This window comes from Stegodyphus dumicola, chromosome 1 (genome assembly GCF_044657685.1).
Source record: "Stegodyphus dumicola isolate Sdum_Otavi_A_Nest chromosome 1, ASM4465768v1".
NCBI classification, from domain to species: domain Eukaryota; kingdom Metazoa; phylum Arthropoda; class Arachnida; order Araneae; family Eresidae; genus Stegodyphus; species Stegodyphus dumicola.
In genome coordinates this window covers 154,563,783-154,581,856 of record NC_140768.1, presented here as the reverse complement: position 1 = coordinate 154,581,856, position 18,074 = coordinate 154,563,783, and the positions used below count along the sequence as shown (strand labels likewise).

General features: G+C 34.1%; 1 protein-coding gene across 5 annotated transcripts in view; it reads left to right on the top strand.

The window, feature by feature from the left end:
• Positions 1 to 18,074, top strand: part of LOC118200338 (protein Obscurin-like) — a 500,451-nt gene that overhangs the window by 90,814 nt on the left and 391,563 nt on the right. For all 5 annotated transcript variants that reach the window (XM_085822284.1, XM_085822292.1, XM_085822266.1 and 2 more), the window contains one exon: positions 16,482 to 16,594. In XM_085822284.1, coding sequence (XP_085678410.1) covers positions 16,482 to 16,594 — 113 coding nt within the window. The remainder of the gene's footprint in view (positions 1 to 16,481; positions 16,595 to 18,074) is intronic.

Below are 18,074 nucleotides of genomic sequence, written 5' to 3'. Positions count from 1 at the left end.
GGTTTCATTTCTTGAAGTTATTGTCTGATACATCTAATTGCAAAGTTTTTTTAAATTAAAAACGTACGTTTTAACGTACGTGTCCGGCGTATAACGTATGCCGGTGTATAACGCTCACCTATAATTTCAAACTACATTTTTTAAATTTTTAGATAAATTCGCCATAAAGCGCGCACCCTTTTGAAAAATGCGTCATGCCAGTCTCGAAATAGTGTGTGAGTGGATAACAAACGTGTGGAATGAAGTTAAACCCGATATAATTCCAAAGTCATTAAGAAAAGGTAGCACATCTAACAATCTAGAATCTAGATGGAGCAGAAGATGATTATCTATTTTTGATCAGGATAACCTAGATGATGAAGACGAAACAAAATTCGATGATGTGCCTGAAGATATAACAAATATGACATCTTTTCATGTTATCCGATATGTTCATAAGGTATGCCAATTCTTTTAAATATCAGGATTTAAGTACGTGTAAAAATCTAACTTTTGTATGCTCATCTTTTCCGCATTTTTAAATGCGTATGACCAGCACCCGTAAATTTCAACTTTTTGTATTACACGTGCACGTTATATGCCGGAATATACGGTCATTTTAAGGAAAGAGTTTAATATAGTGGAAGAAAGTTTATGGATTCTTGGGAATACTTTCATGGGATATGGTGCAAAATTAATGGGACGACTGCTAATTTGCGATTCAGCAAACTCGATCTCCAAGAGCTCCACAAAATTTGCACGCAAGGATATGGAAGGTTTTGTATTTAATTTATGAAAGCATAACGGACATTTAACTGACTGAAGTTTGTTTTTTACTATGTAGACTATGTAAAAACATTAGATTTTATATCTGTGGAGATTTCACCACAGCCAGTGCTGAAACTATATTCATATATTCTTCTCTCTATTTTGAGAAACTCAGGAACTGAAAGAGCATGTCTAGATAAATAAGGACCTGTTTACTTATTATTCAGTCGCTGAGAAGGACGTCAATAGTTCTATAAAACAGTTTTCGGCTATTATTACGCCAACTATATGTAATAGTTTATAGAGTATACTTTTAATTTTACCAACCAGTTGTTTTATGTTAATTTGCTTTTCTGTCTTTCTCGTTTCCCATTTTCTTGCCAGAATATAAATTTCTAGTTCGCGTGTATTCAAATGAGGTAAAAAAGAGATAATATTTAACGACAGATTTTAGAAGACAGAATCAGACCATGTTTTGCATGCTCAAGGCCACACTGGTAATTTGATTCTTTTGAGGGTAGTGTTCTGTGGTGTCGCGTTATTCTCGCCGTTAGGCTTGTCACACCGACTTTGAAGTGAAAACCAATTTGCGTGTTACACTGTTTGTGAAGCCGTTAGGCTAACGGACATTTAATTAGTTAAATTAAATTTATTCTTATTCATTTATTATATCTTTGATTTAAGCCGTTATTTCCGGCTTCCATTAAGTGCTTCATACTGGCTAACGCAGGTTATTTCGAGTCTGCACCAAATGCTTCGCATTGGTTACCACCCATTATTTCTGCCATCCACTAATTGCTTCTGCCTAACGCCGGTTATATTCAGCATCCTTTAACTGTTTCACACGGGCTATTGCTGGTTACTTCCAGCAAACACTAAATGCTTCATAATAGCTAACGCCGGTTACTTTCAGAATTTACTAAATGCTTCATCTTTGCTAGTGTCAGTTATATCCGCCGTTCACAACCAGTTGTTTTATGTTAATTTGCTTTCTACACATTTGCGAGCCACATTAGCACAATTTGGCCATCATGGAAAATTTAGAAATATTCAAGAAATATATCTGTTTTTACACGTTCGATATATATACCTGTAGAATGTCTTTTGTTTCAGAAATTTAAAACCAGTGCACCTGCATCCTCGGCGAAATTCAGTTCAATTTTAAGAAAACAGGCTAAGATGATCTGCATTCTCTTGTGATAGTGAAGTTAAGATTCATCGGAAAACACTTTCCTAATCTGTATACATCTGCAGTATAAAAACAAACCACAAAGAGACAATAGTTTCTATAATAAATGATTCACGTAATCAGTTTAATTGTATATTTATCCCCTGTTTTAAAATTTATCATGTCAATAGTATTATTAAATTATTTTCATAATTTGCAATAAATAGCTTAAAATAAAAAATAAAAAAAATTAATAATATTGTGTCTATCTGATAAATTCCTTAAATCCTCTACTGTACCAACGAAATTCTCTTAAGATTTTATGTTGCCACCCTGGAAACTCATGCACGACCCCCTTATGGTGTGCGCTAATGGCAAGACAACCTAATCATTAGTAGCGTAATGATGACTAGTTTCGTCATTATGAGAACATTAATTCGTTGTTTCATTCTCCGAATATTATTTCTTCTGTTATTCACTCATTACAAATTATATATTAAGTTGTCCGAAAAATAATGCAGGTTTTTAACCTATATCTTTAAAGTATCATAACTCAACTCAAAAACAATTTTATTAATCAAAATAAGCACCAGCCGAATCAATGCATTTTTGCCAACGAGATATAAGTTTATTTATGCCGGTAGAATAAAATTCTGGAGCTCTGGACGCGATAAAGTTTTCAAAGGCCTTTTTGACCTCGTCTTGGTTTTTGAAGCATTTCTTCTGCACAATGTTATCCAGATGTTTAAAAAAGTGGTAATCGATCGGCGAGAGGTCAAGCGAATATGCAGGAAGAGGGAGAGTCTTGTATTCCAATTCGTTCAATTTCTGTAGGGTCAGTTGCACGATGTGCGGCTGAGCATCGTCATGAAGAACTGGCCGCTTTCTGTTGACCAATGCCGAGCACATGCGTTGCAATTTTTGGTTCATTTCATTGATTTGCTGTCAGTACTTATCTTCTGTAATCGTTTCGCCCAGATTTAGGAAGCTGTGGTGAATGAGACCGGCCTCAGACCACCAAACAGTCACCGTAATTTTCTTTTGGTGCAAATTTGGCTTTGAAAAGTGTTGTGGTGTCTGACCGCGGTCCAACCACTGAGCTGAATGTCGCCAATTGTTAGAGAGAATCCACTTTTCATCGCACGTAACAATTCGATTAAGAAAAGAATCGGTTTTATTGCGGAGAAGAAGAGCAGACAACACTTCAAAACGGCGATTTTTTTTATTTTCGCTCAATTCGTGAAGCACCCACTTATCGAGCTTCTTTGACTTTCCTATTAGATTAAAGTGATCCATAATCGTTGTTTTGCTTACGCGAAGCTCCTCTGCAAGCTCTCGAACAGTTGTTTAAAGGGTTTGTTTCAACTCAAGTCTTTAAATCATCGTCATCAACAGCTTAAAAGCGTCCACGAAACTCTTGATCTTCTAGGTCAAATTCTCCACGACGAAACTTTTGGTACCACCGTTGAACAGTAGATTCATTAACACTTTTCTCGCCCCATACTTCGTTGACATTTCGAGCCGTTTGTCCTCCACTGTGGCCTAGCTTGTACTCATAAACGTAAATTTGAAAAAATTTCCGTTTTGACATCTAAACAAAAATACCTATAAATATTTTTCAAAATAATTTTGGAACAAAATGATTATTATAGAAATATAGAGCAAAAATAGAGCTTCAAAATGATGTATAAACCAGCGTATTCAAAATATTTTTGTTGCTAAAAATGTACAGGAAAGACAAACAATTGCAGAAACCTGCATTATTTCCCGGACAACCTGATAGTAGTTATTTTGTGTAGGATTTCTGTTTCTGATTTCGTGATGTCATAAAGGATACTTTATCGTTTAGAAAGTTGTTTATTGTATCTCCAAAATACACTGAGCATTTTTGTTACAATTGATTAGTGACTTTTACATTTGTAATAGATAATGCTTTCGAAATAAGAATTATGCAAGAAGTATAAATGATGTTAACGAAACAAACTTTGTTGATTTTGGTAATTAATGGGATTTAGAATGACTTTTGTGTTCTTTTCTATTATTTTAAATTTGTCTGTATTATTTTCTGGGGCAACTGTCAGTCTAAAACGAAAAAAAATCATTCAATATTATATTTTTAAATTACTTCCCTGATTGATACAGTACTTAACGATACTGGCTGCCGTATCGTTGGGCCCAGGTTTCGAATCCCGCAGTAACATTGGCTGTTTGTAAATTCTCTTTGTGTGGCATGGAGGCACTTAGAATGCTGGTAAGCCGAAAGTCACATCGAGAGATTTGGCGATAGAAAAAGAGAGGGAGGACGTTTTCGGATCCGTTCCCTGGTGTGTTCTCCATAAAAATTGCGACGAAATTTCTTCTTTCACATGAATGTAATACTGTCGCCTCATGTGTAACATCCTCGGTTATGACAGGGCTAAATGACCGGTGGGTATTTTCCATTCCCGACGAATGCATTAAGTTACAAGTGTCCGGCTGTTTGAAATAACAACATAAATAACATACTTTAAATTTCAAAAGCTATTTAAAAATGTTTTTTATTATTTTTCTGGTAATTAATGTCAGTAAGTCTACCAGATGTAAGAGTAATATGACGCAATTTTTAAAAGCATCTAAACTTCACCTTCAGGTATAAATCTGAAAGAAATACGAAATTTTACTAATAAATTAAAAACGTCTGAAAGTAAGTTTTGTGCAAATACAAAAAGACAATTAGTGAAAAATGGACTATATTAATTAAAAAATTATACCCATTCAGAAGTCACAATTCTAACAGTCTTGATAAATGCTACGTAGATGCTTGCCCGCTGACATATACACTGGTGTGCAAAAATTAAAGACGAAGTCGAAAAATTAGCATATCAGCTGAACGAAGAGGCAGAGCGGACAGAAAGACCAATCAGGAGATTAAGTAAGGTGATGTACGGTAGCACATGCGCAGATATGCAGGTAGACGTAATGGGGGAGTGTCTGAGTAGTATAAAGCATGTTGTCGGTGTAAGATCAGTATTTCTGGCAAAGAGATTTCACGCCGTATAGCAGTTAAAATCACACCGAGTTGCTGCCTCAGCGAGAAATGGCGAATAATCAATCTGTTAGACGACATCTGGATGCTTTTACCCGAGGTCGAATCATTCGGAAGTTGGAGGAAGGCCGCAGTGTGACAAGTGTGGCTGCAGAGTTCGGAATTGCTCACAGCATCGTTTCACGACTTTGGAGACAATTTCAAACTACAGGAACAGCTATCCGGGGGTTTAGTAGTGGTCGTCCACGAGGAACCACACCCGCAGATGACCGGTATATTGCCTTACAGGCCAGAAGAAACAGGCAGCAGACAGCGGGAGAAATCGATAGACGCACGACACAGGCGACTGGACGACCGATATCGCGTTTTACCGTGGCCAGAAGACTGCACGGTGGTGGTCTGTTTGCACGACGCCTTGTACGGTGTGTACCTCTAACGCCTGCCCATCGGAGAAGGCGTTCTCTGTGGTGCCGGGAACACCGGAATTGGAGACACAATGAATGGGGACGAGTACTCTTTACAGATGAAAGAATATTCAGTCTGAGTAGCGATTCTCATCGCATACTCATCTGGAGAGAGCGGGGAAGCCGCAATCATCCCTCGAACATCATTGAAAGGGACAGGTATGGAGGTGGCGGTGTTCTCGTTTGGGGAGGCCATGGAGGTAGGAAAGGGAGGAGGGGCCAACCCGCGCTAAAAGTGAAGCACTGCTTTGAAGCTTGGGTCACCAGACGGGGTGTTATTTGTTTACATTCAGAAGCTCGCTTGATTCTGATAGTATTTCGACACACGACAGTTCCATAGAAATCGAAAAAGGGACACTTTCGCATGAAAGAAACATTCATAGTGGGATGGATAATAGCAATTAGTATAGTTTACTGACATTTACGCAAAAATCACATCTTGGTTATTTTTCGATAACTAAAAACAGCGATTTTTATTATGAATTTGTTTTATAAAATTATAAGCTATTGCACTACAAAAATATAGATTTTAAGAAAAATGTTATGCTTAAAGAATGAAAAATACCTTACGGTACATTTAAAATTGTATACGTCTTTCGATACCCTTGATAGAGTCTTCGCTACTTTTATTTTATTTTCCAATCGTCAAAATGTTTTAAATAAAACAAATTTTTTTCACATCCATATATTATTGTAACATGTACCTTTTAAAATTTTTTAGAGGAGAGGCTTTACTGCTGCTCGTTTTAAACCCATCGTTTTAATTTAATATATCTGAAAAATAATCACTTTGGGCTTACACGTTTTATAAATATAAAATTATGTATGTTAAAATATTTGTAATTAGGCACATAGGTCAGATTAAGTTTTTATTAAATAGAGTAACGCATGCAAGGGCTATCTGCCTAAAGAGAGAGATGCCATCGTGGAGGAATTTTGAAGAAAAACTGACCTTTGAGTGGGTATTAAAAATAATACTTATAATTTTCATTCAAATTATATTCATATATATTTTTTATGTAAAACTTTCGGGTGTATGCTAAATTAGTGTAAATTACTTTACACGAAAAATATAGTGAATGCACAGTAATTAAAGATTTGCACATGCCGGAAAGGAAAAATAGGTATTTATGCATGTGCTTGCAAAACGCATGTATCTGCCTTTGACAAAATACTTAAATATTCATTAAATTATTTATAAATGTATTTAAAATGAAGAATTTATTCACTTATAAACAACTGTGAAAGTACTGTGAAGAAATCTAATGATTAAATGTATCTAATTTATAATGATTATAAATATTATCTAAATATATAATAACCTTAATATTGAATTGTAAACATAAATTGAAATCCTGTTGACAAATACGTTATAAAACTATTTAAGCAAGAATTGTTCGTATTGGAAAGCAATCTGTTAAAAGGTATTGTAAAGCAAATGCTATGAGATGCGCACTTAAGAACGTAATAAAGAGTTTTGGAATATGTATTGTTGAAATGAAGGGTAAAAAAAAATCTGATAAGTATAATTAAAAGAATTATTCCTCTTACATTTTATAACTCAATTACAAGTTTTAAATAATACTTAAAAAAAACTTATTTTATTCCCTTTCAGAAATGTTCAGAGAAAGTCAAGTACTATTTAATACCTATTTAATTATTAGGAATTAGCGAAATACTTATTTAAAGTATTTCGCTAATTTCTAATAATTCTCTAATTTAAAATGAACCGAATAGAGCATTAATTATAAATTGACTTACATTTTTCGATTTAAAAGATGCCTCAGAAGCCAAAAAATCATGTCATATTTAAGAAAGTATTTTAGGAAGAAGCTCTATAAATAGAAAAGAAATTATGCATAATTTTAATATTAATAATACAACAAACTTTGTTCTTAATTTTTGTACCTTAACCGAATAAAATCGAATTACCTTAATTTTTTCCCTAATGTAATTAACGAAAACTTGTGAAAATATTTCATTCAAATTAAACCATTCTGAGAAAACTGTCCTGTGAAAAGTATAGCATTTAATTCCGTTCAGAATGAAATGTTGTTTAAAAATATGTTGTTTTCACATACTTAGGACTCTGAAGTGTTGTAGAAAAAGAAAATATATACATTTATATGTATATTTACGACGTAATTACAAAATATTTACACCCGAACGCGTCAAATCCCATAGAACTCAATGGTAAATGACTCAATGTTTTGGTCACCAGGTAGGGATCGCCAGTGCTTCAGAGCAGGGTACAGGAGAAGCTTGTTTAGGGCGACTCCATCTTACTTTCTACCTCCATGGGGGAGGCATCATGCTTGGTAGTCGTACAGACCTTCACATCTTCGACGCAGGTTCAGTCAAAGGGACCCGTTATTGTAACGAGATTCTTCTTCCATATGTGCGTCTTTTTAGAGGTGCTATGGGTCCGCAGTTCCTTTTCATGGACGACAATGCACCATGTCATCGCATAGTAGCTGCCGGACAGCTCTTAGAGAGTGAGTATATTGAACGTATGGATTGGCCGGCACGATCTCCGGATCTCGATTCCATCGAGCATGTATGGGATTTTCTAGGCAGACGCTTGGCGAAGCTCGTACCTTTTTCGTTGAAATATGCTGCCTGAAACTTTTCGCGATTACAATACTTCCTTTTTACTTCATACAAGGAAGTAAAAAACAGAGATTAATAAATGCATATCAAATTCAACTAACATTGACGAGCTAAAATTTTGAGAACTACATTTTTTCAAAGCTACTCGTGCGATGTTTACAAAATTTGGCAGTTTGACATAATTTGAGTCGTAGAATCGAAATTTGAAAAATAAAATTGGCATGTTATTTCGAAAAAAGTCCAGTTTTGTAGCAAAATACCTATGTTAGAATGATGTTGTATATAAATCTAATATATATCCTAAGTCGAGCTTTGGAGACATGAAAAACGCAAGTTGAATTTCGTTAATCGGCCCAGTATAACGGCAGATAGAGAACTGTTCCCTCCTTTCTTTTTTTGGCTTAGTGTACATAACCATTTCTTTACCTTTACGAAACTTGACTGCTTATCGAAATACGTATAAGTAATACAAAAACTTATAAAATACAGTTTAACTCGAAACACAACATACAACGGCAGTATAACGGCAGATAGAGAACTGTTCCCTCCTTTCTTTTTTTGGCTTAGTGTACATAACCATTTCTTTACCTTTACGAAACTTGACTGCTTATCGAAATATATTGAATAAGCAATACAAAAACTTATAAAATACAGTTTAACTCGAAACACAACATACAACGGCAGTATAACGGCAGATAGAGAACTGTTCCCTCCTTTCTTTTTTTTGGCTTTGTGTACATAACCATTTCTTTACCTTTACGAAACTTGACTGCTTATCGAAATATATTGAATAAGTAATACAAAAACTTATAAAATACAGTTTAACTCGAAGCACAACATACAACAAAACAGCACCAAGTTCAATGGATTTTTTTATTTATTTGAGCGAAACCGGCTGCATGAAAAAATGCACATGGCCCCGCTACCGTTTTAAAATAAGCGCCGTGGTAAAAAATATCCGGAAGTCACTTGAAGGCTAACGCTCTCAGCAGTTGCACCAGGCAGCCCTTCCTCCATCATTGTTTTCATCTTACAATGATTCCAGTGAAAATCTTTTTTTAAGTGCCCCTGAATGAATGGAATCTTAGAAGGACTGATTGTACAGCATCTCTGTAATTAGGTCACGTGAAAACCCTTCTGGCTTGCTACAGGAAACGTGAAGTGTGCGCAAAGGTAAAGGTTTCTACCTACAGTTTTGAAAAAAGATAGTTAAGGATGCACCGAGGGTAAAATGAGTATGTGAATGAAGACGTTCTTTTGTGTCGGACAATCAACTATGTATTTATGAAAATTTAAACCACGTGTTGTGGTTAACATAATTTTAACACTTCAACACATATCAGGGGATAAAATTTCAGGAATTGGATTTTAAAGAAGGATATAAGTTTTCATATTTTGTCAAAGGTAAGAATATATGAAAATTTGCTCTCATAAGATTGTTAATAATTTGAATCTTTTAATAATTTGAATGTATGTAAATTGTGCATTTTTTGCTTTAAAAGTGGTTAAATTATATTTTTCTTATGTTCCTGTTAAGGTTTTCATGTCTTCAGCTAATCTGCATGCAATAGTTGTAGAATTATCAACAATTTAAGTGGCGCTAACTCGTACAAGGCCGCCATTTATTTACATTTGAAACTCTTAGTAGAGTAGTGAATTAACTCAGCTGGTTTACCACCTTCAGTGTCTTTTTACCCAGTGGGACCAAAAGTTAGCTTTCAGTTTTGTGCACTGAAGATTTTGCTTCCTGCCTACTGGCGGAATTGCTTGTTTTTTGCGTAGAAAGTTGTAATTTTAATGATAAATTTTTTAATTGTTTACGTTTTTAGTTTTTGTGTATTTTTGCCTTGCTGCAAACTGGATTAAATGAGAAATATATTTCTAAAGCACTAAGTTTAAATGAAATGCAGCAAAAATTGTGCATAATTTTATAGGATGTACAAGGAAGTCATGTGGTATCCACATCTAATATTTAAGTTATATAAACTATATTTAAATATGGTTTAAATATATTTTATTTAAATATACAAGTAGTTATATAACATAAATAGTATTAAGTATATATAATAATTATTATATATATTTAATACTATTCATGTTATATAAACTATATATTGATTTTCTGTTCTTGCAACTAAGAAATATTTGGCACACTTCCAAATCTCTATCATTAAGCCATCAAAAATGTGTTACGTATATATGAATGTATGTTTGCTTGTTGCTGGTAATGTATAAATATTTATTTATGTTTGTTTCACCTTCCTGTAGAAAATAGGCGGCTCGCAGACTTTAAACACTTGTCCTTCCCCCAAACATGTGCATCTCGAATTTTGAATATTTTTACTTCCTTGAACGAAGTAAAAAGGAAGTATTGTAATCGCGAAAAGTTTCAGGCAGCATATTTCAACGAAAATATCCATTTTGACCGCTATCGAATGCAATTTAACGATGTTTTTGCGTGATATCTGTACGTAAGAACAGAATAAAATACTCTTTTTCTTCAAAAAAATTATGAAACTGCTTTAAAATTAATTCCGAAGAGAATTTTTTGTGGCGTCTGTACGAGTGTATGTACCTACGTGCGTACGTACGTATCTCGCATAACTCAAAAACGAGTAGCCTCAGAACGTTGAAATTTTGTATATAGGATTGCTATAACATGTAGATGTACACCGCGTATTTTGGTTTCAATCGGCCGCGCCAAACGTATATAAATATATTTATAAATGTATCCACTCTGTTACCCGGCTCAGTGATCTCAGTTTCTTTACACTTATATGTTTGTAAATTGTACATTTTTTGCTTTAAAAATGATTGAATTATGTTGTTTTTATCTTCCGGTTAAGGATTTCATGCCTTTAGTAAATCTGTGGGCAATATTTTTAGAATTATCAGCAATTTCAAAGTTGTTTAATTGCCGCTAAGCCTGTTTTTAATGGCGGCCATTGATGTTTACATTTGAAACAGGAGACTAGTGGATTTGTTGCCAATCTAGAGAAACTTAGCTTCGCAACAACAAAGATAACGCATTCATTTATTATTGCCAATTAAATCATGCTTAATTCTTTCTGTAATTTTTTCGAGGAAATAAGCATTTGAGATTTACTTCGTAATTTTTAATATAGATATTTTGAGTTTTTATGTATTTTTGCCTTCTCGCGAAGTGAGAACTGAATTAATTAAATGAGAAATACTCAATCGTCTGTGAAAAACTGTTTCTTTTTTGTTTTGTTTGCTTAATTTCTTTTATGCATAGTTCTAGCTTTATTATAGTATTTGAATAGAACATGTGGCAACGATTAGATAATTTTTTAAATGATATACATTTTGTGCATTCTGAGTTATAATATGAATGAAATATAATACTGTTAAGTAAACCTAGCGCCAGAGTGTCGCTATGGTAAGCAAAGTGAATTTTAAAGAATGCATTTATTCTATTGTGGTTTATGCGCTGTCGGCGAAGTAGGTTTAATTCAATCTAATAAGTTTAAATGAAATGGAAGAAAAAATGCGTATAATTTAATATTCCGTACAAGGAAGTCATGTGGTGTACACATGAGATTTTTTATTTCATTTAATATTTTTGCCGAACTAAATGAAATTTCAATTAACTAATTGAGCGATTTAAAAGCGTAAAGTTGCTTTTCGGCAAAGGGTAAGATGTTTAACTTTTCTTTCAGATTTAATTTGTCTATTATTGATTAAAACTAAATAGTTTTCAATATATTAATTTAATAATTAATATAATAAATATCTACTTATAATAGTTACTAAATATTTTTGCTGTAGTTATTAATTAATACTTGGACCCGTGAAATGCCGCTATTAGACTCATTAAAATCATTACATATATATTTTTTTCGTTAACTATTGTAGGCGGCTGGCCTCTCAAGCGTTTTATGTAAACTAAAACAGAACTCATTTTATTTCAACTATTTACCAAGCTAAAATTTTAATAATACTTTTATTGATGTTACTCTTTGTACTTAATATTTTGATTCGATTATATGATACGTGAAATTGCATTTCTTATTGTTTTTGTAATAAAACACTTGCCTTCAGCTTTAAGATAAAAGTATTCGTTGATACTGTTTCCTTTGTGAAAATACACCGCCTATTTATCTATTTACAAATACGTTTGGGCACTTAAAGCATTAGCTACTAAAATTCTGAATTAAAAGGCTCTTAGAGTTTTATCGTATTTCTTCGGTTTTTGTTGATGATCTGGTATAGCAGTTGAGAGTTGAGGGACAAAACCATTTTCTCCCTGGTTTCTGTTTCTGTAGTTGAGAGTGAGGGACAAAACCATTTCTCTCATAAAAGTTAAAATAAAACTTCCATTCAAATTTTAGGTTCTATTTCTGTTAATTAGTTAACGTATTTATGGGTTATGTTTCAACTTAATATTATTCCACGAATTCTGATCTCAGTTTAATTTAAATTAGCTTCCAATCTCGATATGGAAATTATGAGTTACAAAAAATATGATTTACAGATATAGCTATGGAAATTATGATTTATGAATAAAAATTATGATTGACAGTGGTAATTCTAATTTTTATTAATATAATTTAATTATTTGCGCTAGAAAATTGTACTATGAGTTACTACTTCAAAGCAAATTCTTGTTCAATTCAATCTTTATTAAAATATTACTAAATTATTAAAATATTACTAATGTGGGGTGTAAACGGAAAGCACATTTAGTAAATACTTATTAACTAAGCTATTGCGGTTAAGTAATAAAACTGTCTGTCTAGGTTTTGGTATAAAGTTGCCGGGCAACCCCACAAGAGTATGATAATTCATGCACATTCACAAGGTAGTTTATGCAGTACTTGCACTCATTATATTCCATCATCTCTGTCACAAAGTTCAAATATCCTCAAATGCTGGCTGAATACCATTAAACACCTGAAAGACCATCTTCCAAACTCTCGCAAGGCTCGTCTGCCTTCCTCTCACGTCTTCCGCTCTGAACAAGCACGTCTGCTTTCGTCCACGTCCACCGCTCATCTGGTACTGTGCTGGCGGCAACCTCATGGACCTTATAAAAACATATATAATCTTATAAGGAATATATATAATCTTATAAGAATATATATAATATATATAATCTTATATTATATATGTAATCTTATTATATATAATCTTTATATAATCTTGTATCTCTCTTATAAGGTCCATGGGCAACCTGGAAGGACGTCAGCTCCACGTATTCTGCTTGGGGGCTGGGTGTAACTTCTTATACTAATATGAGTTTAAATTAATGTATTATTCTTAATTATTTTTGTAATTTAGCACATTGTTTCTAATGCTTTCTATTTAAAGGTTGGGGACAAGGCTATCTCTAAGTTACTATCTTGGCTTTCAGTTAATTCCGAGGTGCACATATCCTCCCATGTGGACATTAGTGGCAACGAGATTGCTGATTCTTTGGCAAAAGCTGCTGGTTTATATCACATTTTGCCAAGGAACATTTGGGGAGTCTTTGCCGCCCAGATGGAAAAGAGTTTAGTGACCCCCATTGCAAAGTACCAAAGTCCTTGGTTGGAATCCCTAAGATGGCTTGGATGTAAATTGTCCGTTTCTTCAACCTCGAAACTCTTACCTAAGACATCCTGCAGTACATTCCAAACTCAAAATATCTACAAAAAGAGAAACCCTCAGTATAACCTACATTTCCAGCAGTGTACTCTAATGGGTCAAAGATAAACGAAGAAGTAGGATGCGCGTTCATAGCACTCCCCTCAAAACAAGAAACGTCAGAATGGAAAGGACACTTAAGAAATAACAGCAGCGTTTTTTTAAGCTGAGCTTTCAGCCATAAAACACGCTATTCTATGGGCTCATGAAAGGCATTTAACAAACGTTACTACCTACAGTGATAGCCAAGCGGAAATAAAAGCTGTTTATGATGCAAAAAACAAATCATCAGTAGTACAAGATATCTACGATTTAATATCACAGTACAATAGGACGTTTGTAAAAATAAAGTGGGTAAAAGCGCATGCAGGAGAAGCCCAAAATTGAAACGGCAGATGCACTTGCAAAGGATGCAGCTTAAAACTCATATTTACCATCGATTAGTGACCCATTCCCAAAATGGTATGCAAAACATATGCTAAGAAAAACTGCATTAAAGAAATCGGAAGCTGAATGGGATAATGTAGAAGTAGGTATAAGGCTTCTAAACTTCTATTAAAAACCCTCATATGATCCAATCTCATATAACTTCTTCACCAACATTTTTTTATCTGGACATGGTCCTTTCCCTACGTACTACTTTGCACGAAATCTGAGCTACTCAGACAAGTGCGTATGTGGGGTGAAAAGGAAGACCCAGAACACTTTATTTTCAAGTGCCAGCTCACAAAAGAGGTACACTACAAAGAAAGGACACACATTACGAATGAGTTCGTTAAATGCTTACTAACGATTCCTCAATCACAACAAAAGATTTCCTTGAATATAAAGAAACTTTTCTCATAAAAGAGAAGACATATGTCAAGACGCTATCATGTCTATATAAATACCGTGTATTATACAACTTACAAAAATAATACGAGATTTCAGAAATAATGCAAATGCCTGAAACAGGCTAAATATGGTAAGATGTGTTTTAAACAAAATAATTACATTGACAATATGCTAGTGCATTAGGAGATGAAAAAAATATTTTGTAATAATTATATCATTAAAAATTGTTTAATATAAATTGATGTAATTAGATATATTAATGTAAATGTAAGTACTATGTGATGCACTAATGTATGTTTGATGTAATTACGATATCTTAATTTATAAGAACAATGTGAAATTTCCGAAATGTTGCAACTGTCTGTGACATGATGAAAATGAAAGGAAATGTATTAACAAGATATGTAATGTGAAACAACAAATACCTTAGTGCCTTAGGAATACAGCAATGTACTAGGAGATGCACAAAATATTCTACGATAATTAGTCCTTTCAAAAATGTTCAACATAATTTGACGTATTTAGATATACTTATGTAAATGCATTGTTTGTATGATATACTAATGTATGTTCGAAGTAATTATCTTACTATATTAATCTGTCATAATCCAACTTTTGTTAATCGATTAAGTTCATTGTAATAATTGTATACCGTGTTTTTGTAATTGTATATTCAATACGTAAGTCTGGAATTAATGTAAAGTTCCTCTGTAAATGTCTTGTTAGACTGGCTTCTGATGCGGGCCAAACGAACGCCCAGCGAGTACAGTAGTGCGTCGGAATAATACATGAAAAAGTCACTGACGAAGTTCTGGTGCTCCGTCCACTTTTCCCTGTCCTTGTCTTTTCCTTCATAGGAGGTAACGGTCGCCGCCTATTAGGTGCCTCCATAACAAAATAACCACCGTATCTGACCTTAGGAGTGACCAAAGCCTAAAATGGCTAGTGGCCGCCATTAAGAAAAACAAGAACAAAAACTTGAAGAATGACTCCTATGAACAAGGGCAGAAAGTTTTTAAGACCTGCGCCTAGAGCTGCTCAGGCATCATCTGATCATATTTTAAACTTGTCTCGATTTTATCTTGGACGAGGTGTTTTCAGAACCTCTTCTATTTCTAGACCTTTCGGAGGTCGACTCACGGAACCCTTAGAACGATCAGATTTTTTGGGGGTGCCATTTGTTTATATTTGTAACTGTTAGTAGAATGTTGAATTAAGTCAGCTTGTGCACCAACTTCAGTGTCTTTTTGTAAGCAAATGCCCAAGCATAGCGTTAGTGTCGCCCGGGAGGGTGCACTTCCATAGATGGTTAGTGCAGTGGGGAAATGCCACATTTGCCCATGGCTATGCTTTGGTGCCCCCTGAACTCGTTTCTGTCTGTTTGTCCAATGGCCTGAAAGCTAAGGTTCAACTGTGTGCACCCAAAATTTTTTCTTCTTGCCCTTTGGCAGGATTATTTGTTTTCGAGTAGAAGACTCTAATTTAAATTCTGAAAATTTTTTATTTTAAACTTTTTTTAACTGTATTTGGCATTTTAAGTTTTTCTTTCCTTTACAATATTTAGTGTTTTCAGTTTTCATGCATTTTTGCCTTGCCGTGAAGTGAGAACTGAATTAATTGAATGAGAAATATATATCTAATGAAATGCGAGTTTAAATGAAGTGCGGTCAAAAATGTGATGATTTAGAAGGCCATACAATAAAATTATGTTGTGTTCACGTCACCACATAACTTACATTATTTTTTCTTTGTATATGTTACTCACATTATTTTTTTCTTTGTATACTCTACTCTCATTATTTTTTCTTTGTATATGTTACTTACATTATTTTTTTCTTTGTATACTATACTCACATTATTTTTTCTTTGTATACGTGCACGTGTGTGTGAAGAATATATGAACTACTTCATAAATATTGTGCAAATATGTAGTGTGAAATTTATGATGAATATCAAATTTATTATAAGTATACTTTCTAATTTCTAGCTTTCTGTGTTCGTGGTGGTTATGGATTACACTCCAAGACCTGGAGACTCTGAGGGACTGCCAGTAACGGAAGGACAAGAAGTTGAAGTCATCGATTCCAGCAGAGCGCACAAGTGAGTAACAATGACGCAATCGGTTTACACTTCATTTGCTTTAACTGAATACAAGATTTTTTCCCGAGAAAGAGGGACCAAATTTTCCTTTAACATGGCAACAATAAGCGGCAATTTAAATTCTGCCCATTTTTATGATTTTCAAAATCTAACGTTGGTCTAAGGTTTCAAAATTCACCCCCAAGGTTGTAGCGGCCCTGCGATCATATGTGATCATCATCAGCACAAAGAAGAAACTCGGTAATTTGAGTAAATTAGAGGATTGGGTCTTTTTTTTTTCGAAGCAGTTGTTGCCATGGTTGTGATGAAGGGTTTGGAGGGAAGGAAATGGCTTTGAAGAGCCTATGCTGATATATAACAGATTACAGTGATAGGCAAGAAATCTTAGATTGGTGTAAATCTCATTTGGCTATCGTTTAACATTTTTAACTGTATTTGGTGTTTTAAGTATTAATTTAATGAAAATGTTTTGAATTTTTATGTATTTTTGCAGAGTCAGAACTAAATTGATTGAATGAGAAATATATCCCTAATGTAATTTGAGCAAATGAGTTTATATGAACTGCAGCAAATATGTGTTTAATTTAATTACAAAGAAGTTATATGGTGTCTACATCAAATATTTTACAATTTGTTTTCCTTTCCGCAATGTGTTTTGGTAAAAGCATATGAACTTTAGGTTTATACATCTTCTTTAATATAAAATGAGTGCTTTTACTTGCAGTGCCAGAAGACCTTTCCAGTTCTGATGGAATGGACTTTTGAATCAGTGGATTTTCTTTCAGGATCAGAGATTTTCTTGACATCTACCCGTGTTCGAACAGTCTTAGGATGCAATTTTGCGACCATTCTTTTTCTTTTCACTTGAAGCTAGTCCGTTTTCCATTTCAAATTTAATGTATTAAAGGTAGCTTTAAATGCAGTAACCTCGATTTATATGTAGCTTTAAAATTTGTTTATAAACATATTTTTCCTTAGAAAGTGCATTTACTCAACCGTTCAGCCTATCAATTTTAGGTGTCATTTCCAAAATAAATCGGGCCCACCAGCGGTGACTGAATACTGGTAGTTCGCTCCGGGGTTAGAATCGCGGCGAACGGGCTGCTAGATTAGACTTCTTCGTGGTTTATCGCATGTATAACGCGTATACAAGCCGGTTTCCCTTAGAAAGTCCTCCAAGAAGGCATTTCTCCTCTTAGGCAAATAGTCGTAGTGTGCTTTGCCGTTGTTAAATAAACCAAAACAATAAATAAATAAATAAATAAATAAATCTCTTATTCTGCATTCCAGTCGAAACAAAACAGTAACAGATGATTGGTTACAGCCGAAAACATCCCGGCAAAAACATCGCAGACAAAAATGTCGCGGAGAAAACAACGCAAGGTGAAAAGGTCGTGCTACAAAACATCGTGGGAAAAAACATCGCAAAGAGAAAACATCGCAGTTCTAAAACATCGTGGTACAAAACATCGTCGTCGAA